Source organism: Cnephaeus nilssonii (assembly GCF_951640355.1).
Source record: "Cnephaeus nilssonii genome assembly, chromosome: 11".
Classification (NCBI taxonomy): Eukaryota; Metazoa; Chordata; class Mammalia; order Chiroptera; family Vespertilionidae; genus Cnephaeus; species Cnephaeus nilssonii.
Genome location: NC_137082.1, coordinates 24,732,334 through 24,756,664, shown reverse-complemented (window position 1 = coordinate 24,756,664; position 24,331 = coordinate 24,732,334). Strand labels below are relative to the sequence as shown.

Sequence of the window (24,331 nt, the reverse complement as noted above, 5' to 3'; positions counted from 1 at the left end):
AGATAAATATTTTATGAAGCTTGAGGTATAGCTGATTTTTTAATATATACTGCATTGCTGTGAGTTTGTACTGCAATTTTTTCTTTGGCTCAGGGTAAAAATTCGTTTGGATTGAAAGATTATTGGAGGAAATTGCTTAAAAATTTTATCTTCCTTTGTCATGACTATAGACCTAATCATTAATTCTCAGGTTGTTCAATTTTCCAAAAATTTTCTAAATGTTTTCTTAAAGGTTAATTTAGCATCTCTTACAGCTCCACACTTATTCCTCTAGTTGGATTCTGCATTTCTTCTTCAATTTATCAATACACCTTGCATTTGCATAAAAATCAAATTACATTCCTTGGTGAAACATCAGTGTCTCTAAATTGAGTACAAAAGCTGTTCTAGTTTCTTTTTTGCATTACTGACTAAACTAGAGAAATAACTTTTCCACTATGCTGTTTAGTTACTATATAAATCTATTTTTTCCTAATCACACATTTTCTCAAAATAACAAAAATGAAGAAGTGTGATAAAAATGAGCAGTTGCTGGTAGATCAGGTTCTACATCAATTACTTAAACACAGAATAAATATAGTCTCATATAAAGAACACTGAAATTTTGCTAAATGTACAGTTTGAGTAATTCTTCTGATTGAGCAATATGTACTGGATGCTTTGTGATATTTTGGAATCTAATTTTAATAACTGAAAATATCTATAATAAGTATATACAAACTAAGGCATAGATTAGGATTAGGAATTTTTTATTTCTGTATATTCTTAGAATGATGTCAAAATAACAACAGCAAAAATTTAGAGCAACATACAGTGGTATCTGTGGAATCCTTAAGATAACTGCAATATCTTTAATAATGCTTCACATTTTTATTATTCTATGGTATTTCTATTCAAGAATCATACCTTTTTTCCTTATATAAATAAATCTATAATTTTGTGAATCATCTATCCAAAAATTCAGAGAGAACAAATACAATCAGTATTTCTTAATTAACAACTGACTAGTTTGTTTGTTTTTTGTAATATAAACATACTATTCCCTTATATCAGTTTTTATCTTCAATGACATATGAAAGATCCAAAATCAAATTGGCTGTCTCCACAGCCACTTGTAGGCCACTGAGCTTAGCAGTGAAACAGTCCAAGGTCAGGTTGTTGGCTGAGCCCACAGCTTCATGGGGAAGGCATGGTAGTGGTGCAAAAGGATGCCGAGCAGTCCTTAAGAAAGACCAGCTGAGTTCTTCCTGGCTATTGTGTAATCCGCAGCCACATCTTATAAGCAAATCTGGCCAGTTAACAACAGAGGGAGAATCTGCCTGAACGGACCAAAAGTGTCCATACTTCATGTCAGTGAGAATTTCACCTCCATCATGTTCTAAAGAGCCAGTGAGAGATTCTAGTGCACTGCAAAATGCTCCAGTAATTAGTTGAAGTTCTGTTGGAGTACATCCACCATCTTTGAGAATGCTTTCTGGGTCATTAAAAGTCTAAAGAGTAATTAAACAATTAAAAACACATACAGAGCAATTAGTGCTATAAAAATGTTTCTGAAAAACAGAATGCTTGCTTCGACCCTTATTCATAAAGTTACTACTTACTTTCAATTTACTTAGGGGTTTGGCACAATGCTAATGGGCATATATGAGTCTGCTGGCCAGGCAATAATGCCTTCACCTGATTGTTTATAATAAAAATGTATGCTACCAGTCAAGTTATCAGAATGAATGAATCAGAATAAACTCCATAATCAATGTATTCTGAATGGCTGCACAGTAGTGTCTACTTAATATATGAAAAACAAGGCATAATGCTTGTATTATAGGTCTTTATACACAGGAAGAAGTTGCTGAAGACTATGTCTAAATAAAGTACTTATTTATATTTGGCAAAATGTTTGAGATTTGTTTAAAATGAGAACACACAGCCCTCGCTGGTTTGGCTCAGTGGATAAGAGTGTCGGCCTGCGGACTGAAGGGTCCCGGGTTTGATTCCGGCCAAGAGCACATGCCTGGGTTGCGGGCTCAATCACCAGTAGGGGGCATGCAGGAGGCGGCCGGTCAATGATTCTCTCTCATCATTGATGTTTTTATCTCTCTATTCCTCTCCTTTCCTCTCTAAAATCAATAAAAATATATAAAAAAATAAAATAAATAAAATGAGAACACATATATTACTAAGACAAAGATCATTTAGGAATGTATGCAATTTTTACATCAATGTTTTAAGATATTCTTTCTCTTTAAATTAATAAAAATTAATATGACTTTAAATTGTTTTTTTGATTCCACCACCCTAAATAGTTTATCCTAGAAATTCCACGATAGAACAAAAAATAATAACCAGCAAACTAATAACTGAATGATTAGTAAAAATTTATATCCTAACTACTTAAAATCAGAGACTACATATATATATATATATATATATATATATATATATATTTTAATCCAGGAGGTTTGAACCAGATGAGATCATCTCTAAGAATATTTATTCCCATATTTTCTTTTTTTAAAACCTTAAAAAATATGTTCTTTATTGATTTTAGAGAGGGAATAAGAGAGAGGGGGAGAGAGAGAGAGAAAGAAAGAAATATCGATGTGCGAGAGAAACATGAATCGGTTGCCTCTCAGAGCAGCCACCACCAGTGATCGAACCCGCAACCTAAGTATGCACCCTGACCAGAAATTGAACCTAAGACCCTTCAGTGCTTGGGATGATGCGCCAACAAACTGAGTGAACCACACCAGCAATGGCGCCTATATTTTCAATGCTGTATTGTTTCTTCAAAATCCTATTTAAGATACCTTCTTCCTCCAAAAAACTTTTTCTAGTTTACTCAGTCCCATTTTCAGACTATATTATTATCCATTCAGCATTTACACATGGGAACTGATTTTGTTTTTCATAATAGATATTCTGATAACATTTCATGAATGGCTTTATCATCACATAGATTTTAAATTATGTAAGGAAGCAGGGTGAGGCATGTCTATAAAAAACATTTATACTCTCTCCAGCCCCTAGAAGCTCTGCAGCCTCTTGATAACACTCCTGACCAAACAAAGAATCAGCTGCAAATAACTAAAAAACACATATCTGTTTGTATCCACTTTCAAATAAAGGTCAGTATTTATGAAATAATTAGAACTATTATGCACTAAATTTATCTGTTGTTAGGAAATGGTTTCCTAGATTAATGAAAAAATTCTTCTTGATAGAAGTAATCCTATATAATAAAAGCCTAATATGCTAAGTGTCCGACCGTTTGTTCGACGATTCAACCAGTCGCTATGACACGCACTGACCAACAGGAGGGCAAATGCTCTGACCGGTAGGTTAGCTTGCTGCTGGGATCCAGCTGATTGGGACTGAGAGAGACAGGCCGGACATGCCCTGGACGAATCTGTGCACCGGGCCTCTAGTACATATCATAAATGGATACCAATTTAAAAAATATAATAGAATTTAATATTTGGAATGCTTTAAAAAGTAAAATTAATTAAGTCTTTTCTTGATGATCCAGAAAGTATTGAAGTATTTTGTAGAATCTTAACACTTTCCTTGTGAATATCAATTACTATTGTACCACAGCAGCTGAGATCCCTGATATGACAACTCCCATTAACAGAATGCTTATTTCAACATGCAATATTTAGACCATACTCAAAGAATGTGATCATTTGGTAATGGGTTATATTAATAATAATCATTGTGATAAAGGTATTATCTTATATTTGCAAGTGTTATTTTCCTCAAGTGTTTTCCAATACAACATCTGACTTGGGTTGTAGAGAAATTAAGCAGTAAAGGCTCCAGGGTATTCTGATTTGGCTTATCATCTCATAAAATGAATACTGCTGAAAACAGATAATCTGAGAAGGACTATCGAACTTACCTTGTGTCTGATATAGGCTGCCAAGTGAGTTTCAGTACAGCCACCTCCCAACAAGACACATGGTTCCTTGATTGTTAACTGCAAAACATGCAGTGCTGTTTGACAAGTGAGCTACAAGACAAAGAAATAACCAGAATCAGACAGTGACATCAGATACACAAAGAAATATAGCCATGTTCTCAAGGCAACTTAAATAGTAAATTCAAAGAGCCTGATTTTAATTGCAAAAGAATAAAATCTGTGCTTCCAAGGTTATAATGTGATGAATACATTTTAGGTTTAACTAAGAATAGAGATTAAAAAGAACTTAGCCAAATGTTTGGTTTCACGGCCAGATTAATATCATCTTTCATATATACTTAGCTCTGCAAATTGAGATTCACAAATGAATGGCCTCAAAGTAGCTGGGTCAGCAAGGTTTGTTAGTACTTTTACTAAAAAATTATTTTAGTCTAAATAAATAGCTGATATACTAGTAAAACTTATTTCAAGTTGCCATGGAAATGATAATATAGCTGCAACCCAGCAGTAATAAAACAAACAAACAAACACAGAGACCTTTAATATTTATCAAGGGTATATAACCTTGAGCATACATGAATCTTCAAGCTTGTGACCAATACCATAGGTTATCACTTTCCTTATATAAAAGTTGCATGTGGCCCTAGCTGATTTGGCTCAGTGGATAGAGTGTTGGCCTGTGGACTGAAGGGTCTCAGGTTCAATTCCGGCCAGGGACACATGCCTAGGCTGTGGGCTCGATCCCCAGTTGGGGCGTGCAGGAGGCAGCCAATCAATAATTCTCTCTCATCATAGATGTTTCTCTCTCTCCTTCTCTCTTCCTCTCTAAAATCAATAAAAATATAGTTTTTAAAAAAGTTGCATGTGTTATTGCTGGTAGAGAACAAACTCTATTAAGAGGTGGATGATGGGTATTACTGGAGAACACAGTATCTAAGTGAATTATTCATACACATTTAGCATTAAAGAGTATATAATTCAAGTTAATTTCTTATGAAAAGTTCATATGTTAAGGACCTTTAGATTATTTGCAAATACTAGAAATAATAAATGGTAACATATTCCAGGTTGACTGTAGTGTCTACTTGTGACTTTAATTCTCTCACTTTTTGTTGTTTTTGCTTTCTATACCACCTAGGGAAGTTATGGGGGTGGGGGGAAACCTTGCTCACCAATGTGACATTATACCTTTCTGAATAACTATTTAATTCCTGCCTCAGCCCCTAGATATGGAAGTCAAAGTTCATTACCTACCTTCAACTCATCCCAGGCAGTGCCATTTCTATTGCAGAGAAGCAAGCTGCAGACAGTTGCTTCATTAGGAATAAGATGAAAAAACCATTTGAAGCCAAATTTTTCAGTGCACAGATCTTTCACACTTCCATAACTACTAGGAGAGACTGAGCCGAGGGAACCAATAGGCTGTGTTCCTATTGAAAACACAAAATATATGAGTGAAAATGGAGTATACTAGTATAATCATTTAAAATTATAACATTTTTTCCTAGCCAATGTAAGCCCCATAAGCATGTCATTTAAATTATGACATAGAGAATAAAGAACAAGATGTATCTTCTTAAACTCATGAAATAAGCAATATTCTGCTATTAAAATGATATAGAAATGTAGTAAAGCAGAGGTTCTTTTAGTTCACTGACTTCTTTGAAAATATTTTAGAAGCTTTGTTGTATTCTCTAGAAACAGGGACACAAAATGTTGTGTATATTTTCTGGGAATCCAGAAACTCTGGAGGTCTATTCACAGATTAGAGATCCAAAATTAAGAACCCCCCCCAAAAAAAATTAAGAACCCCACTACTCTGGAATAGGGTGAAGCGAATGCATAGGCTATTTTTAAAAGACACAATTATTTTCACCTTAAATCACATAAATTAACCCATCCAAATAGCTGTTTGGGGCACTATTTAGTGAACATACAGGATTTTTTTTTTCCAGCTCTTTATATGTAAACTAGAGGCCCTATGCACGAAAATTTGTGCAAGAGTAGGCCTTCCTTCCCCCGGCTGCTGGCACCGGCTTCCCTCCGGCACCCAGGACCCAGGCTGGCTTCCCTCCAGCCCCAACTTCATGTGGAAGGACATCAGGAATGATGTATGGAAGATGTCCAGTCTAATTAGCATATTACCCTTTTATTATTATAGATAGCTACCTAAATTATGCCAAAATAAAATGTAACATTCTAATTTCATTTTGTTATTCTTGGATATATTATTTTGCATGCCCTCCTGCACAAGTAAGATTTTACAAAACAAAAATTAATAAAAATAGAATGAGAAGTTAAGATGACTGGAAGTTTTCCAAAATCTCTAAAATGTAGTGGAAGTTATGTAAGAAAAGAAATGACATCAAACTTCTATAAGAAATAACAATTCAAGTTTAAAATCTTAACATTACTAAAATTGAGCAACGTACTCCTTTGGGTCAGTTTTCTCTTTCAAACCAACAGGGTTAAAACAATAGTGTCTATAACACTTCCACCTCAAAAAATTTGTAAGAACACAGAAAATAATCACTGAGTAATTTAACTCCTTGAATATCCTTTCTTCATCACTTCTGAAGCCTCAAAGAATAAGGGATATTTGAATTATATATAAAAAAAAACTTATGGGAAAAATAAAAAACCTTCATCTTGTGTAATTTCTCACGTTGGACACAACAGAGAATCTATAGTGAAAGGATTTGGCTTTATTGCTTACTCCACTGGAGGTGGAGTAAGTCACTCATGCCACTTTTCAGGGTGGGCTTGCCCATATGAGTAAAAAATGGGAATAATATCTACTTCACAAATAAACCCAATGTTAAAAATGCTCTGTAAGCCATAACAAGCTTCACACACATCACCCATGCACAGTAACTCCACTATCTGCTCATGCATAATATTTCCACTATTTAACCCAGATCATCAATAAAGAGAGATTTTATGTAAATAGCTACATAGGGGGAGAAAGGAGGTAATGTTAACCTAGATATATCCTGGAAGATGAATTAGGCCCAAAATATATTTCACCTGTCTCAAAAAGTCTCTTATCCCAAGATCTAACACTAAAGCTCTGGCTATTAATACTATGTTCTAATTGCATATGGAATAAATAACAATTGTGGGCTGATGTGGAAACTCATTGCCTACTTATGATATTGTTTTTGTGGGAAAATGCTTCATACTGAATAAATAATCTGTAATACCTAATATTCATAACTGGAAATTACCTATTCATGAAAATACAGCAAATATTTAAGTATATGAGTTTGACTCATATCAACAATGAGCTCCAGAGAACTATTTCCATTATTTAAAAATTTCCTCTTTGACAATCATTTGACAGTCTTACAAAAGTAGGGTAGTAACCCAGAGATGTTATGTATTCAATACTTGACATACATAGTTCTCCTTTTTGACGACTTTAAGAGAAAAACCAGTGAACTTTAACAATGGTTTATCTAATGACTTAAAAAATACAATCAATCAGAATAAAATGACCATCTTTCTGACAGATTGCTAATGCAGTTGAAGAAATATATAAAAAGTGGCTCATATCAGGAACTTAGTTTGTCATTTTTCTTTGGCTCTGGTAAGTAAATGTCAATCTTCCATCTACTTTGAATTTACTGAGTTTGTGAAATACAGTGAATTTTTCTATTATAATTCTGCAAGTTACTATATTATAGGCAATTCAACAAACATTTTAGAACACCTACTGTGTACCAGACCTGCTGTAAGCTCTAAAAGTAAATGATGATCCTGGCTTTCAAGGATCTCAGCTGGAAATATTTAAAGCTAGAACACACACACACATACACACTTAATTAGGAACCACTATTTAGGCAGTACAGTTGTTTGCTGGCGTTACATAAGAGTGAAGAAAAGGGAATATTTTAGCTGCAAAATTACCTTCTGAATTATAACGCGACTTAAGAGCTTTGTAAAACTCAAACAGAATTTTGTGTAAACTGTGAAAGATCTTATGATTGAGGATGTTACTCTTCCCAATAATCTGTAAAATATTTGACAGTTAAGTTTTAGACTTTAACAGACTCTGCAGTATATTTTAGAGCTGGGCAATACATAGAAAATAACCATAATCACTCAATCTTTAATAAGTGAACAATATAGGATCTTTTTCAGAAACGTTCGCTGCCAGAAATGGTACTAATATATGCTGTGAGGTTGGCAGCTTCTAGTTTTTCAAGATGTTAACAGTGACACACATCAGAAATATCTCTGCCCCCCAAAAGTATGATTTATTTACTATCAGGGACAAAAGCTGAGTGTTTTTACCTGTCACTTTTCTCAGGGGTTCCATCAGAGCTGCTCCAACTCTGTCTATGGCAAGAACACGATGCACACCGAGAAACTGTTTCAGAGAAGGGTGTATAACTTTTTGGCACAAGACAAGATCTACGTGATCACTAACTAGCTGCCTTCCTAGGTTAAGTAACTGGTCCAGAACTGCATTTTCAAGAGAAACCCCATAATTGACCACCACACTTCCTTCTCCAGTATCGGAAAGGTCTCCAGATAAAGACACACGAAAGAGTGCCACCTTGAGGGAATCTGACTTTTTGATAGGCAGTATCTTCATCAATCGAACTTCTGACATTTCAATAAGTATTCCAGGTAACACAGTAGAGTCTACAACTCTTTGACATTTTAAAGGTACAATTATACTATTTCCTAAAATGATGTGGTCTCCGGCGTTTTCTGGAATTGTAAGCAAAAATGCTCTCAGAATCAGAGTACTGATGTGGTCTACTTCCTTTCTGCTGAGCATACAGGCAGGTTTACTTGTTAATACACTGCGTACCAAACAGAGAAGGATCTGAGTACTACTAAAGTCGACTGGGATTCGACAACCACAGACCTCCGACTTGAGGTAACTGGTGCAGAGGCTCAAAAGATGCTTATTTAATTTAATGACAGTGGTGGGTGTCAAGCCTAGTCTCTGAACATTTTCAATCAGGTTGCAGCAAAGAATGGCTGTGAATAGGCCACAGTCACTGAAGCATGACACATGGTTCCGCACGGAAGTTGTCAGGATCTTTAAAATGGGGTGAGTGACGGGAAGGTTAGCGAGCAGGGCTGACGACTGTGAGGTGGTGCACACAGAGCCTCCAAGGCCGTTGTGCAGCTGCTTCAGCCTACCTGAAGGGCCATAGCACGAGGCCATGATTCCTTTCAAGGCAGAAAGCGTGGCCCTGACTCTCTCACTTGTCAGTGGTTCACTTTTACACAGTGATGGCTTTTTAGCTTCTAAACGAGACATCTCACTTCAGGCGGTAATTTGTGAAGACAGCTTTTATTTTGTTAACCATAGCTTTCTATTTATTTTAACATTTTAGAAAAGTATTCTTCAAGAATGATATGCATTGTGGTTATAGAATTAAATAGCTTCATGTTTATGAAGCTAATCAGCATGAAATGATTTAATGACATAGTAATTTCAAATTTTATTTTACTTCATTCTTTGATACTCTTTTGTTTGTTTCCGGACTGAGATTTTACAGATTGTTTTGCAGCCCACTGTATAACGTATGTCCCAAGATGGACACCTATGAAAGAAACGCCAGCAACAAGAAGCCAGTTCTTCCTAATCCAACTGGTAGTTTTCATTTCTTCTTTCAATATCAAGCTCAGATTCAAAGCTTCTTTCTATAGGAAATAAAAGTAAAGCGTTTTAAAGAAATGATTCAAAAACACTTTATAGACTATAGTTTAATCATTTATTTTAAACTCTGTTCCTTCTTTAGAGAAAGAAATTACAAACTGGCACAAGGCTCTAGAACATGAAAGATGTAAATCAACTTAGACCAGTGATGGCGAACCTATGACACGCGTGTCAGCACTGACACGCGTAGCCATTTCTGATGACACGCGGCCGCATGCCGAGGATGAAACATTTGCTGCTCCTGAGGATGAAACATTTGCGACTAGAGTCTTGGAGTTAGTTTTTTCCTCAAAGTGACACACTACCCGAGTTATGCTCAGTTTTTTGGCGAAGTTTGACACACCAAGCTCAAAAGGTTGCCCATCACTGACTTCCTCTCCTTTATTCTTCAATGAAACCCTCTGAGAAAAAAAGTGCTGACATTTCAATGATTTTGGAAGGCACAACAATACACCTAGAAAGTTTACAGTAATTTGAATATGACGTGCTTCTAAAAGAGAAAAGCTACATTATAAAACTCACAGAACTTGATCTCTGAATCTTAAAAAAGCCCCAAATGTACTTATTCTGCTATATCAAGATTTTATGTGTGTGTGTGTTTTTTTCTATAACTTTAGTTTGCTTGCAAACCTTAGGTCTCAATAGAAGTACATTTATTTATATCAAATCTTGCTTGTATATAATTATGAAGGTAACTGTTAGTATTCCTACTGCAGAGACTCCAATGTATAGTCTATGTTTAGCTGTATAAGTCTGCACAACATATTGAATCAAAGAACAAACCATGTTTTAAATATCTGACTATAGTCAGAGCTAATTTTCTGTAGTTTTACCCTATCAATCAGTGATTTTCAGTTTTAATGTCCTACAACTAAACCTTCTCAAAACTTTGGTTAATTACAATAAGCACAAAAACCAGAAAATGTGCTAGATCACAGAGAAAAATAGGTTCTGATTTGCAATTCAATCTCAAAGACTCTAAATGCTGTAAAATGTTTTTATATTCCAAGTGTACCAGTTTCATTAACAAGGCAGTAAGTAGTGTGCTGTGAGGCATAAAATCTGAACACTTTAAATAAAAATCGCAGGCTCTGGGACCTTATCTGTTGAGGTTTGGTGCTTTGAAGGAAGGTTCAGCCAATTATTAGTTATTTTCAGGAATATGCTAACTATGCTAACCACTTGAACAGTATTTAGCATAAATAAAACTCATCGAAGTTCTGAGCACAGACCAAAAAGGTTAATGTGAAGATGTGCAAAGAAGAGGTGAAGAGAATGAAAGAATATTAATGTGGAGTGTTAATTTGTTTACCACGCCTCCCAATTTAGTTAAAGGCTGTAACCATGGCAACTAGGCCCAAATAAAGTAAAGACAATGATGGCCAGCTTTCTCCCTGTGATAAAGTTACAGTTATTTTTTTTTTATTACTGCATGAGGAGAGGAAAAAAAAAAAATCTATGTTCATCCTATGCCAGGAACAGCTAAGGTACTTAAATATTTCAATGGTTAGTTTGGAGTCTGCAATATCTGTGAAATAAATTTAAAAGAAACCTTAGTGAAGTGACTTCCATACATTAATTTGCATGTTACAACAACACACACACACACACACACACACACACACACACACACACCACAACAGAAATTTTGATCAATAAAATGATTTCTCCAGTAAAAATATTTTCAGTACATAATGGTGATATGTACTATAGAATTTCAGTGGAATGAAGTTAGCAGCTACATCAACAGTCTTGTGGTAGTGAGACCAGTAACCAGATCTTTTGGCTGTTAATATCTTTATAAAATGGAAAGAAATCATTGAAAGTGTTGTTGACTCTCAAAAGAACAACTTATTTTGAAGCAAAAACATTAGATACTAAGGAATGAATACAATTAGTTTTGTCTTGGGAAAAAAAATAATAATAAAGAAAAGAACCTTTTACAAGTTATAGATTTTGTATATTCTGGAATGGATTTATGGCAAGAAGACAACTGCTCTTTTCATGATCCTGGTGACACTGCTAGAGAAAAGGTCAGGACAAGTAATGGACTGACTGCCCTTTCTCTTTTCATCTAAATGAATTGCCAGGTAAGTGTCAAAAGTCTCTGGGAGAAACTTTTCTAGAAGCAAATACAGAATAATATTCTGCCGGTGGATAATAAAATAAACAGGTAACTTACCAATTTAGGCTCTTTTTGACAAACTCTATACTTTTTAAAAGATAATGTTGCCCATTGTTGGAACACACCATTGGTTGGAACATACTATTCGGTTACAGATTAAATCGACTTACCTGAAGAATGCAACCCTGTTATTTCTTTTGGACGTGGTCCTTCGGAGGGCTCGCAAGTGCCAGACTATCTGGCACAGGAACGTTGTCCTTGTTAGGTACCTGGAATATAGGGCTGCTTTTGATTTTGTGCCACCCCAAGTGTATGAACCCAATTAAAGGTACCATAACAATCAGAACTTTGTAGTCTCTCCAGAAGCTCTGAGCGCTCATAGTACTTCAGCATCAGTGAACCTAAGGAAAGGTTAAGAGTTAAAAGCGAACAAACAAAAACATTCCTTCAAATTATATCTATAAACCACCACAAGCAGAATATTGTACTCTAATAAAAGCTGACTATTAAACGTTTTTAGTTACAATATACTGCAATATTAATTAACTTTTGAGATATGTTATAGACCTAAAAGGATAGCAGAAAATTAGGTTTGGGAAGCCTAAAAAGCATTACTAAACTTTTAGTCAACAATTGTAAAGGAGCATCATTACCTGTTGGAAAAGTTATATGAATCTTTTGAGTCATTCATGCATGGACATAATTTTCTTTATATAATTTCCTTACGTATGCAATAAAAGTTTAGATTCTGCATTCTGAGAGGATGTAAGTGATGGTGTTTCAACTGAGACTGGGATAGTCATTCGTGGATTCCAACTGTAGCCAAAAAATTATGGCTTGCACTCTATGAATTAGTACCATTTCCACATTTACATGCAGAACCACTGCATTTTAGATGGTTTACCTTTATTACTAATAACTCTATCCTACAGGGGTTACTGTTAACTCAAGTTTACAGGAAGAAACTGGGGTTAGTAAATTGCTTGTGGTTACAAAGCTTGTTAGTATTTAAAAGAGATTTTTTTCCTGCCTGCCTTTGATTTGGAGTGTGGCGTGAGGCCAGTAGTCTGTTTCTGATAATCTGTTGGGTTTGGGAACTTGAGTCTAGACAACCTCGAAAGACTCCTTATACCACTCTGTTTCAGAGACACTCATTAGGCTTTAGTGATCAGCTTAGAAACTTGGGATGATGTGAAGGGACCCACTTTCTAAGTTCTTTTCTGAGCACAGAACAATAAGAAATGCTTGATCATCTATGGGATATATCAAGAATTAGGTTCAATTGCATGTATATAAATTTCAGTATCATGAAATCTCTTATAGTAATTTTGTTTGAATGCCATTAGAAGAATGTCTGAACACAATTTTTACTTATTCCCTTTAGTCCAGATTATAAAATATAATACCAATGAGCTAAATATCTGAACTATCTTTGTGTTCTGTGCACATATATTAAAAATAAACCAAAAACTTAGGAGTTAATGTCTATGTACATATATTATTTCCACCATTAGAAACCATTTCTCCCCAAGGTCCAAATTCACATTTTATAAAGACTTCGTTGCTAAACTTAAACTATTAGATGGAGAAAACATGGCCTACTTTGTAACTGAAAGTATTTTATGGCCTTTTCCTTTTCTTTCTTTCTTTTTTTTTTTTAATGTATTTTCATTTATCTCAAGAGAGGGAGAGATAGAAACATCAATGATGAGAATTATTGATCAGCTGCCTCCTTCATGCTCCACACTGGAGATCATGCCTGCAACCTGGGCATGTGCCCTAACCAGGAATTGAACTGTGACCTCCTGGTTCATAGGTTGACACTCAACCACTGAACCACGCTGGCTGGGATGGCCTTTTCCTTTTCTAAAGTACTTTGGTATCCTTCACACTTTGTGCAACCTTTAGAGACCATACCTTTTATTAACATGCTTTTGTCCTATTTTTGGAGAAAGTCCATCACAAATAACTGTGTCATGATTACATTTCATTGAAGCCACTATGTAAAAGCCTTTGGAGCACTTGATGTTTGAGGATAAATAATACAACTGGGGGAGGCACTGGGTGATTATAATAATAAAAGGCTAAGAGGCGTCATGACCAAAATGACTAAACGACTGGTCGCCATGAGGTGGCATTGACCACCTCAGCCCGGGTCCCGTGGGTGGCGGCGGCGGCAGCCGGAGCAAAGCAGCCTGGGGTCCTGGATGCCTGGCAGTGGCAGGAGCAAAGCAGCCCGGGTCCTGGGTGCCAGAGGGAAGCCAGTGCCGGCAGCCGGGGGAAGGAAGGCCTATTCTTGCACGAATCTTTGTGCATCAGGCCTCTAGTTTGAAATAATGAGGGGAGAAGTATTCTAAGGGTTACTTCCTAGAGGAAAGGAAGGACAGACAGGTGCTGCACCAAAGTCAACTGGTTTGTGTAGAATGACATGTGGCATTTTTGTCCACAAAATACCTTGAATTAAAGATTTAGAAGAGATTGTCATTCATACCTAGTCTTTCAATACCTAAGGTGACTTTAACATGTTATTCTCAACATGAGGCTATTGAGTCACAGTACTTGTAATAGATAGCATTTCTGCTATTCACCATTTACTTCTCCATGATCACTAACATACTATTATTCAGCTTTATCTGGAATTATAAACTTTCAGGAAATAGCTTATAGAAAAGAGTGAGTTGGTTAAAAGGCTATAATAATAATAAAGTTGGGATAACTCAATAACTAAAATCCAGAACAAATTAAACAGCAATGTCTGGGAAAGTGGTACTATTCTCTCCATGTAAATCCCAGGAATGTGATGTACTCTGAACCTTCCTGGAGAAGAGTCTCAAATTACTTTCCTGTGCTCAATGAATCTCTGGATCATCCATGGGTTAAGGACAAAGGAGGCATTCCATTTTATTTATATTGTGTTTAAGAGTTTATTCTTCTTATTCATTAGAATAACTTAATGATCTATACCTCTTTTTCAGGATTTAGGTTTAGGAAAGCCTGGGAATCAGTACCTATTTTGGTTGAAAACTCATTATTTGCCAAATATCACTAAGGCCCAGTAATAGCACTTTCTGGTTAATAAATGATGGACTGATTTAATGATTAATTACTTAAATGCATACTCAACACCTACATGCCACTATTTCCTCAAATTCTCCATATCTCACATATTGATTTGGCTAATGGGGGTGAGAGAGCTGGTAATTATTTTCTGACAAGTATTCTGTTGTCCTTTGAGAGTCTTGGAAAATGATTAGGATCAGGATGATAAGGTTTACTTTACAAAGTACTTTTAGGGTCTTCACACCATAACAGTCCATCTCCACCAAGCAAGATGGAACTAGCACTCTTAAAATGAGAAAGTAGTCTTAATTTATTTTGTTTTCTTCACTTAATAGCTTTCCAGTACATTACATGTATTCTATTGCTTAAATAACCAACTTCCCAAGGCTAGACACAATAGACTTGACTAAATAAGGCACTGTTAGTTTTAAGAAAAAGACAATAAAGGTTTGAAATCTGACATTTAATGTAGTCAGTGAGATAATATGTTCCTGTTTTAGTCATATCCTCTTATGGAGCTTTTAAATACATTTTGGGGATACAATTTTGATTTAACTCCTTTTTACTTTTCAATTCTTCTGTGAGATTTTTCAAAATGAACATTAGCATCACTGCCCTTTTCTAATAAATATATTACAGACTTACTTTTTAAAGTTAGAAAATATAGGAATAGGAAAAGAAAGCTAAACTCATCTATAATCTTTTTGGTTTTAACAAAAATATATTATACAAACTGTTTTGTAATCTTTTCTACCCCCAAGAACATAAATCTTCATTCTGATTTTTAACAGCTGTAAGCTTTTGATTGTATGGAGATATCCTAATTTGACAGGTCACTGATTGATAGACATTTGAGATTTTTTTTCAATGTTTTATTGCTAAATATGTTATGGCGGTAATTATTTTTGTAAACACTCCGGAGCCCAGGCTCCCAGACTCTATATGTTGCTTCTCAGGCTAATATAAGAACCAACCAGATTTTTTAACAACTCATTTTTCAAATAAACTTACAATTTATTTTTAAAACTCTGACTTTTGCAAAGTTTCATGGTGCAGAGCATCAAAGAAACTGGAAAACCCAATGTGGGAATGGAAAATTAAGTTACGGTGTCCCCCCAAAAAATGTATATACACTTTAGTAGCTGGTAGCTCAATTTTGAAAATGAAATGTATTTTAATAAACACTGACTTAATAATTATTCCAAGTGTGTGTATACATTTTTTGGGGACACCCTATAAAATTTATCTTGAGATGGTCTTTCCCTCAAAACACTTAGCAAGTCATTCCAAGTGATATGGAACTATTTTATGGGCACCAGAGATTCCTGAGTCTGAAACAAACATTTCTCAAGAATGTGCTCAATATGATCAGGTTTGATGAGCAATGACAGGTTGTGCTCCCTAACGTAAGTTAGTGCTGTTGTTCATTCATTGAGCTTTTCTTAGAGTAAAGTAGCAACAGAATTGGCAGCAGGAAGATAATTTTTCCTTCTTACCCTCCTGTAGTGTATCTGCCACTCCCCTTTCCTTATCTTTCCTGAATCTTCTTTCAACACACTCCTAAACAAACAAAAACAGAAGGTATGGGACTCTTTAAGGAAGATGGAGAGCACCAAAACAAATGAAATTAGGGATTTTTAGATAAGTAAAATAGAAAAATATTTATGGTTTTATACACTGAAATGCCCTTTGTTTAGAAAATGTTAGAGGCAATCTAACACAGATTATGCTTATACTCTTCTTTAAAAATATACCTTGCATTATTCAAAAGTTTTCAATATTTTTTATTTTCCTAGCAATAATATGAGACTTTAGAAATGAAGAAATACTAAATGATTGATTGCAAGATAAATGTCAGTTAATTGTGGCACTCGACTTAGATTTCAGAGTCCTAAAGGTTATAGCTGATGTTCTATTAGGCAACTTTCAAAAGCTCAGAATCAGTGTCTCAATTTTGGCAGTAAGAGTCAATTAGAATTTCCAGTGCCTGATGATGGATGAGAAGAAAATTCTAAGTGCATGATGCATACTTGTGAGTGTCACGGAGGTCAGCTCTCCAGTGCATTAAGCCTGGCTTGTTCTTCTGATTCTTATGTCCAGTATATAAGAGGTTAACTGCAATCTTGTGCCACTTTGTCCAAAATGAGAGGACAAAAGAGTTTATTATCCTCCAAACATACATCTGGGACTTACTAATAGTTGCGATTAGCTGGACTAATTTCAGTTCAGTTTTCTTTAGCTTAATTCTTAGTTGAGAATAGCACCAGATTAATGAACAGAATGGGGAGAAGCTTGTTATATCTCCTCATTAAAATACTGTGATCTTTCTGAGTACACATAAAGGCCAGGAAAGGAAAACACTGAGACATATGCTTCTGACCACGAATACTCTCTAAAGTTAAGGCATTACTGTGTCTACAATGGCAACTTTCCCTCCCCCTAATTTGTATTACAGAGATTATTGTCTCCTCAATTTCTACCACTAAGGCCTCTGACAGGCTTTTTCCAACTTGTTACATTCCAAGCTAAACGAAGGTGTTTTTTTTTTTTTTTTTTTTTGTGATAGCACTGCACAGTAAGGTGAAAGGCAAAAAGGCAACTAAGCTTCCTAGAAAATCCTGAACAGCCTGACCTTACCTATCAGATTATTCTTTCTATGTAGCATTATGTCAAGTAAAACCACCACGTGTTGCTATTAGCATTACTAAATTAGGTTCACAACAACCTGGATGCAGGAAATACTCTGTAAAAGGGTCTGTTTGCCTACTGGGTTTGCTGGGCGCCATCTGCTGGTCTTTTGGACACATTGTCAGATTCTTTTTTTATGTCTTCATTGCTGCTCTGCTTCAAGTATTTGAAAAACTAATTATTTTTAAAAACTTCCACCCAATGTTCTTTAATTATGAAGAAGACACCAGACAGACTGTTAAACAATTAATTAACCCAGCTCTTGTGATTGTGATAGCTGATGAGGTTTATTGAAATTGTATGCCTTTCTTTTACAACGACAATGTTTACTTTAGGTATTTATGAATTCTTCATTCCTGAATTTCAATCGATGATGCTAAAAATGGTTCTTTTTATCCTCCATTTTTTTTGTGTGTGTACACATTAGAAAGGACTGCATATTTTCTCATGTCTATTCAACTGACATGCTAGAGAACAAGTTTCCTTCCTTCCCTAACTACATCACCAAAAATACAGTTTTGCAGAACTTTTCTGGTCTTCTACAAACACACACACCAAAAACATTACTGTCAACTCCTGCTGAACTAAATGGATCATACCTGAATTCTAAAGTTTACATTCAGTAAAATCCAACCACCTTCCCCACCCCACCATTCATGGTCAGCTTGACCTACACTCAGTAGCTGGGCTATTGACAGCACAGCCTAGTCAGAAGTGGGTCGGGAGTAGTCACAGAGTACAGTATAGGTCAAAACAGTTATGCATATGTATTTTATGGTCTCTGCTATCCCCCTCCTCCATTACCGTGTACTCACTGTATTTAAAACAATATACTGATAGCATCATGAATTTTATATGGGAGCTTTACTAATAGTTGGCAATCCAAAATGTGAACGAAGAACAAATGAGGAAGAGAAAATCAGTTTGCTGGCAGCCCGTGGCTTATCAAAAAGTTTGAAGTGTTCTTTATATAGTTTTTAGAGTTTATAGAGTTGATGAGAATCTTTCCATCCCTTCACTGTTTTTATACCTAGCTGCTATTGGATGCTGGGGTTGGTGGGGGAAAGGAGTGGGTATCATGCAGATATCCAGACTCTTCCAGATTAAATGTGCAGCTGACTGGGCCCATAATGCTACAGCAGGGACTTTATGTACCCCTGGTCAGCTCTGACTCTCTAAAGGGCTAATTTCTGAGATTTCCATTGTACTCTTCACCTTTGTTTCTGCAGATAACCAGCCTATCAGCCGCCAGAGGAAATTGTGGCTACTAGGTATTAGCAACCTCAACTTCCTGTCCCCACATGTAAAAACCAATCCATCTCAGCTCTCATCTTAACTTCCTTCCTCGCTGTGTCAGAGGAAGAACCTGTTATTCTACCTATGCTCCAGTCAGTGCCACTTTCTCCTCTGTCTACAGATTTTATCTCCTCCATTCTCTCTTGTTGCCCTCACCTCCCACTGCTAATGGGTCTTCCTCCTCTGCAAATCCTGACCATTTTTCTCCACTGAAAAGAGCCAAGCACAAACTCCCTAAAGCAGCTGCCTTTTATCAGTCTCCCTTCCAGCTATTACAGATTCTGATTCCTTTCAAATAATGCATTTTTTTTCCAGAGTCACTTCCTACTTCTATCTTCAAAACCAAGTAATCTGCTTTCATTTTATTCTCCATGGAAATTACTGACTGTAAAGATCACCAATCTCTCCCCTTATTTGATCTAAGCATTTTGATGTATTCTTGAAACCCTTTAAGTACTTGAGATTCTAGTCTATTCTGTTTCAGTCTCCTTTAATGGCCCCTTGGTTTCCATTTACCTATTCACCCTTATTAAAGATCCGTCCTTGGTAGTCTTGTCCCTGTGTTCTGGTTTCCTGGGTAGTCCCAAAGCTTCTACTATCACACATCCACTAATGACTTCTGCATCTTCAGCTCCAGCTTATAGATTCTCATCTCCAACTGCTACTGTTCACCTTTACCTAACTGTGCCAAACAGTCTAAATTCATCTTATGTAAAAATGAATCTCTTTTCTTTCCAAACTGCTATTTAATCTGCATTTCCTGTTTTGTTTTTTTTAAAAAGGCATTACCTACCAGGCCATTCAATTCAGAAATCTGGATAAAGTGAACTCTACCCTTTTCCTTATACTGCTCATCCAGTCAGTCACACAGTCCTGTCACTTGACATGGCATTTCTTTTATGTAACTTCTCCCCACAGCCACAGTCCTCATTACCTCACATGACCTCCTGGCTAATTCTAGTCCAATGGTTCTCAAAATGTGGTCCCCTCACCAGCAGCATCAGCCGGGAACTTAATTAGAAATACAAATTCTTGGGCTGCCCCTGACCTACTCAATCAGAAACTCTAGGGTCGGGTCCAGTAATCTGTGTTTTAACCAATTCTCTAGGTAATTCTGAAGCTGAAGTTTGAGAACCATTGCTTTAAGTCTACTCCCCACTAATTCACTCTCCACACTATTAACATGGCTATCTTGCAAAAAACCCCCCAAACAAATGTGATTGTGTTTCTGCTTTGCTTAAAGGCCTTCAGTGACATTTCTGGCTAGAAAGTGTACTCTAAATTTCTTAGTACAGCATAAAACGCCCATCAGGATCTAGTTCCTGCATACCAGCATCAGAAGGTAAGGCACAACCAAACATTTTAGTAAGAATGCATTGTCCTGTAGTGGTTAAAATGAGTTGTGGAATCCTACCGCCTGGGCTTTCAACCTCTACTCTACAGCTGGCTGTGTGACCTTGGATGAGTCCACTAAACCTCACTATGCCTCAGTTCCAGCATCTGTAAAATGAGAATGATTTCCTAATCATGAGGTTGTTGTGCAGTTAGCACAATATGTGGCACTTAGTCTGAACTCAGTGAATGGTATCTATTATTATTATTATTTAAAAATATTACTGGGGTCAACTAGGAGTGTAGCAAGAACAGGAGAGGACTGAAATGGCTAAGGGAAGTGGTCCCCATGAAGGAGGCGCACTTCTCTGCATAGTTTCACTTAGTCTAGATGTCAATAAAAATACCCAGATTCTCAAGAGAGAGGTTCTGAGGTCTTTGAGGCTCAGGAAAGCTAATTGTGAAGGAAACAGGAAAACTCAAGGGCACAGCAAAGATGGTGAATAATTTCATATTTGTTTCTCTGATAAACCTTGATAAAGTTAAAGCTGCCTACTGATTAAATATGAGAGTCCTAGTGTAATGAAGCTTTGAGTAATGAAGGGAATCAGGTTCTAATCTCCATCACAAATTAGTTATGATCTTGGGCAAATTACTTCTTTGCTGCCACAATCTTATAATCTGTAATATAGGGCTACACAATGAAGACTACTACATATATACTTGTGTATTTATTAGTACTGTGTCTATTTATACATGGCAGCTATTATTATTATTGGAAGTATATTACCTTCAATACAAATCATATATAAAAATAGGTACCTCTGGAGATTCCTGTTTGACTAAAGCTATTGTATCTTTTAATATTTCAATTAATATTTAGTTATAACTTATAAAACTGGGGAATACTTTAAAGACAGATCCAAGTACAGTCATATTTACAGTGTTTATATCATTTAGGGACTATTGATTTTCACTTCAAATATGCATGAGATTAATTTTATTCAAATGTTTACTTAGTGTCTATTAGGTGTTAGCAAGACATTAGACTGGGGGGAGGGGGAAAGAGACTACCAAGATGAATAAGGCATGGTTCCTGTCCTCAGAGAATACAGGTTTGAGAAAAGAAAGGCACAATCCTAATAAGACACAATTAAGTGCTGTATAGAAGAAGAAAAATACTATGTAGATTAAAAGTCTTTACCAAATTGACTAACTTTTGAAAACTCTACTTCTCATCTTCTCTATCTTCCTCTGAATTAGTCCCAATCTGTTTTTACTTACTCCATCTTTACAGCAGGGAGTCAATATCTATAAAAAGTGGTAACTGCCACCCACTGTAACAGAAGGCAGCAGTCATTTGTTTTGTTTCTCTGCTACATTCTCAGTGCATAGCGGGAAGCAGAGTCTTGTTCCCTTTGTTCTACACAAGGTGGCTCATTCTGGTACTTCAGCTGTTAGTTCAGATGTTACCTACTTAGCCCTGGATGGTTTGGTTCAGTAGTTAGAGCATTGGCCCACACAAAGGGTCACAGGTTCAATTCCTGGTCAAGGGCATGTATTTAGGTTGCAAGTTCCCCAACCCCGGTAGGGACATGTGTGGGAGGCAATCAATCCATGTTTCTCTCTCTCCCCCTCCCCCCCTCCCACCCTTCCACTCTCTCTAGAAATCAATGAAAAAAAAATATCCTTGGGTGAGGATTAAAAAAAAAAAAAAAGAGAGAGATCCCAGATGTTACCTACTCAGAGAACCTTTCTCTGAGCCCCCTCTAAAGCTTGTCCCTCCCCACCCCCATTACTCTCTAGCACATCTCACTATTACCTCCAAAGCCCGCCCTTTGTGGTGAATGCTGTGACGTGCCACCCTGATCCCCTTAGGAAAGAGACACTGCCCTGGCTCCTTGGAGTGCTGAGGGAGCCCTCGGTGGTCAGTCCTCCTCCAGGATTGACTAGGCTAAAGAGACCTGAAGTTATGCCCCCTTTCCAGGGCAATGGCTGTCCAATCAACGCAGGGGTAGAAAGCCGTAGCCCTTCCCTCCAACTTGGGACAACTTTGAAGGGCCAACCCAGCACCAGTGTTCCTGTGCGACAGGCCTTCCTAGGGACTGCACTGCAGCTCACCTTTCCCACCCACCCCATCCTGCTTGCTTTCTTCCTAATGATCCAGAAGCCCTTCCTAATAAACGTCCTGCCCTCAAGTCTCCGGAGAGCCTGCTTCCTAGGCAACCCAACCTAGGAGAACCTGGAAATATCTGGTTCCCTTATCAATGGGCTTGTTGATTGTTTCTTTTCCCATCACTAGACTATAAGCTCCACGTGGTCAGGGACCATGCCTGTCTTGGTCACTGCTAACTCAGCACTATATATATATATATATATATATATATATATATATATAGTAAGTATATGTAAATTATACTATAGTGTACATATATATTACATAATCTATATATACAGGGTATCCCCCCAAAAATGTATACACGCTTTAACAGTGATAGTTCCACTTTGAAAATGAAATGCATTTTAGTACACACTGCCTTTATCATTATTCAAAGTGTGTGTATACATTTTGGGGGGCACCCTATATTACAGATAAACTGCCAATGTTAATGAATGAATGGAGCTGCCAGTAGTGAGAGCCTCTGAAAAACAGTAACAGGATTTGGGGCATTGTCCCCTTTGAGGGAAAGAAGAACCGGACCTCAGGCGGTCTCCACCTCGGACAGATTTCCATCCCTGTAACCTCAAAGCGCCGTGAGTCCGGCTCCTGCTTTCACACGGTTGGCACCGCCACGCTCGCTGTACCACAGTTTTGACGTCCACTTCTACCTCCCGGGTAGACACAGGCTTACAGTGCCGTCCCAGCCAAAGAGGGACCGCCGGGTCACAGGGTCCGGCCAGAAGGCGGCAGCGCAGGTGCCATGGGTGCTTCCGCGGGAACGTCTTCTCCATCTAGTGCACTGGGCCGTGCAGATGGGAGGCTGAGGAGGCTCTCCACACCGGGAACTCTCCCAGGACACTGGAACACGCCTCCCATCCACATTGCTGCACCGACGAGTATGGACTGCCTCTAGCTTTTTTAAAGGGAGGTCTGGAGCTTTCCGAGGAGCCAGCTCCCTCCTTATCCCCGCCCCCAAATATCCTTCCGGGAGGTCACCCGTGACCTTTCGGAGAGCGGGGAGGAGGCACCTAGCAGCCACCCGCCCCTCTCTTCCGCCGGGTAGAAAGCTGGCTTTTCCACCTAAGATTCCAGCGCTGCTCTCACCTGCCCACCAGCCGCCGCGCCTCGCTGGGCCGCCGCCACCAGCAGGCCCCAGAGGCCGAGCCTCACACGGAAGCAGCCACCGGTCCTGGCCACCCGCGCCCCGCGCCGGGAGCTGGAGCATGCGCAGCTCTGCGATTACTCCGGGCCCCTCCCTGGTATTCCTCTCTCCGGGTTTTAGTGAAGTTCTCAGCCAAGAAAGCCGTGGCCTGGGCCGGAAAGAATGGGGGGCGGGTTTATTAGCGGCACTCTCAAGGGGCGTGGCTTATTCAGCATCAATCTCAGCAAATAGTTGAAATTGGAAAATTTAAATATCGTACCAAATTGGCACAGCACCTTCTTTAGGGCGCGTGGTTAAGAGGCACTTACTGAATGAATAAAAAAAGTAGTAAACGATTCTCAGTGGCCCCCAGGCCTCCCTGGTTTGACCAATCACGAAGCTCCCGATTCTGTCGTTCAGAAGCCAATTGCCCGCCTTCTTGTACGGCTGCCTTGAAAACCAGGAGAAAAGGACTTCAATCACCATTTCTGTGGGTTGGGTTGGAGAGCGGGCATGCGCAGTGCAGCCGCTTCGACCCTCATCCCTTCCTATGGGGGGCTTTAGAGAAGTTGCGAGTGTTGCTTTTCAGGTTACCAGAACGTTTACCCCCTCTACCATTCTAAGGAAATTATGTTTATGGTTATTTTAAAGTGTGTCCCGCATTGTAAAAGCCACCTTTGCTTTCAAACCTGTCTTCTCTATAACCTTCCCCCATCGAAGATTCCGAAGAATCTTTCCATCCTTGAGCGTCCGGGGCCAAGAAAAGACTCTACCATAGAAATGTCCCCCCTTTTCTTTTCCCCCAATCACTTCCGCTATCAAGCGGTGTCGGCAACCGTGCTTCATCACCTGCCAATCATTCACAGCAGTCCCTGGCTCTAAAGAGCCAGCCTTTGCCGCCGTTTTTGTTGTGGTCTGCTCTTGAA

The 24,331-nt window shown here is 37.8% G+C and overlaps 2 protein-coding genes across 4 annotated transcripts; both read right to left on the bottom strand.

The window, feature by feature from the left end:
- Positions 1 to 540: 540 nt before the first annotated feature.
- On the bottom strand, positions 541 to 9,205 carry MKKS (MKKS centrosomal shuttling protein). The gene is made up of 4 exons (XM_079785007.1): positions 8,216 to 9,205; positions 5,174 to 5,349; positions 3,899 to 4,009; positions 541 to 1,490 (listed from the first exon to the last, which is right to left on the bottom strand). The coding sequence occupies exons 1-4, from the start codon at positions 9,198 to 9,200 to the stop codon at positions 1,050 to 1,052; spliced, it is 1,713 nt and encodes a 570-aa protein (XP_079641133.1). The 5' UTR covers positions 9,201 to 9,205; the 3' UTR covers positions 541 to 1,049.
- A 22-nt stretch (positions 9,206 to 9,227) lies between these two features.
- On the bottom strand, positions 9,228 to 23,487 carry LOC307107642 (uncharacterized protein). Of its 3 annotated transcripts, XM_079785008.1 has the most exons (4): positions 23,369 to 23,487; positions 16,284 to 16,347; positions 11,898 to 11,996; positions 9,228 to 9,586 (listed from the first exon to the last, which is right to left on the bottom strand). In XM_079785008.1, the coding sequence occupies exon 4, from the start codon at positions 9,545 to 9,547 to the stop codon at positions 9,395 to 9,397; it is 153 nt and encodes a 50-aa protein (XP_079641134.1). In that variant the 5' UTR covers positions 9,548 to 9,586; positions 11,898 to 11,996; positions 16,284 to 16,347; positions 23,369 to 23,487; the 3' UTR covers positions 9,228 to 9,394. The 3 variants fall into 3 exon arrangements, with proteins under 3 accessions (XP_079641134.1, XP_079641136.1, XP_079641135.1); XM_079785010.1 differs by lacking the exon at positions 16,284 to 16,347 and having other exon boundaries at positions 23,369 to 23,469; XM_079785009.1 differs by lacking the exons at positions 16,284 to 16,347; positions 23,369 to 23,487 and having other exon boundaries at positions 11,898 to 12,037.
- Positions 23,488 to 24,331: the final 844 nt, after the last annotated feature.

Bases quoted from the DNA above. Each gene is read 5' to 3' on its own strand.
- LOC307107642 (XM_079785008.1), bottom strand. From the start codon at position 9,547: ATGAAAACTACCAGTTGGATTAGGAAGAACTGGCTTCTTGTTGCTGGC.
- MKKS (XM_079785007.1), bottom strand. From the start codon at position 9,200: ATGTCTCGTTTAGAAGCTAAAAAGCCATCACTGTGTAAAAGTGAACCA. The intron at 4,010-5,173 runs GTAGGTAATGAA...TTTGTCTTGTAG, and splicing joins CTGCCTGGGATGAGTTGAAG to CTCACTTGTCAAACAGCACT. The intron at 1,491-3,898 runs GTAAGTTCGATA...ATTACTCTTTAG, and splicing joins CAGCCTATATCAGACACAAG to ACTTTTAATGACCCAGAAAG.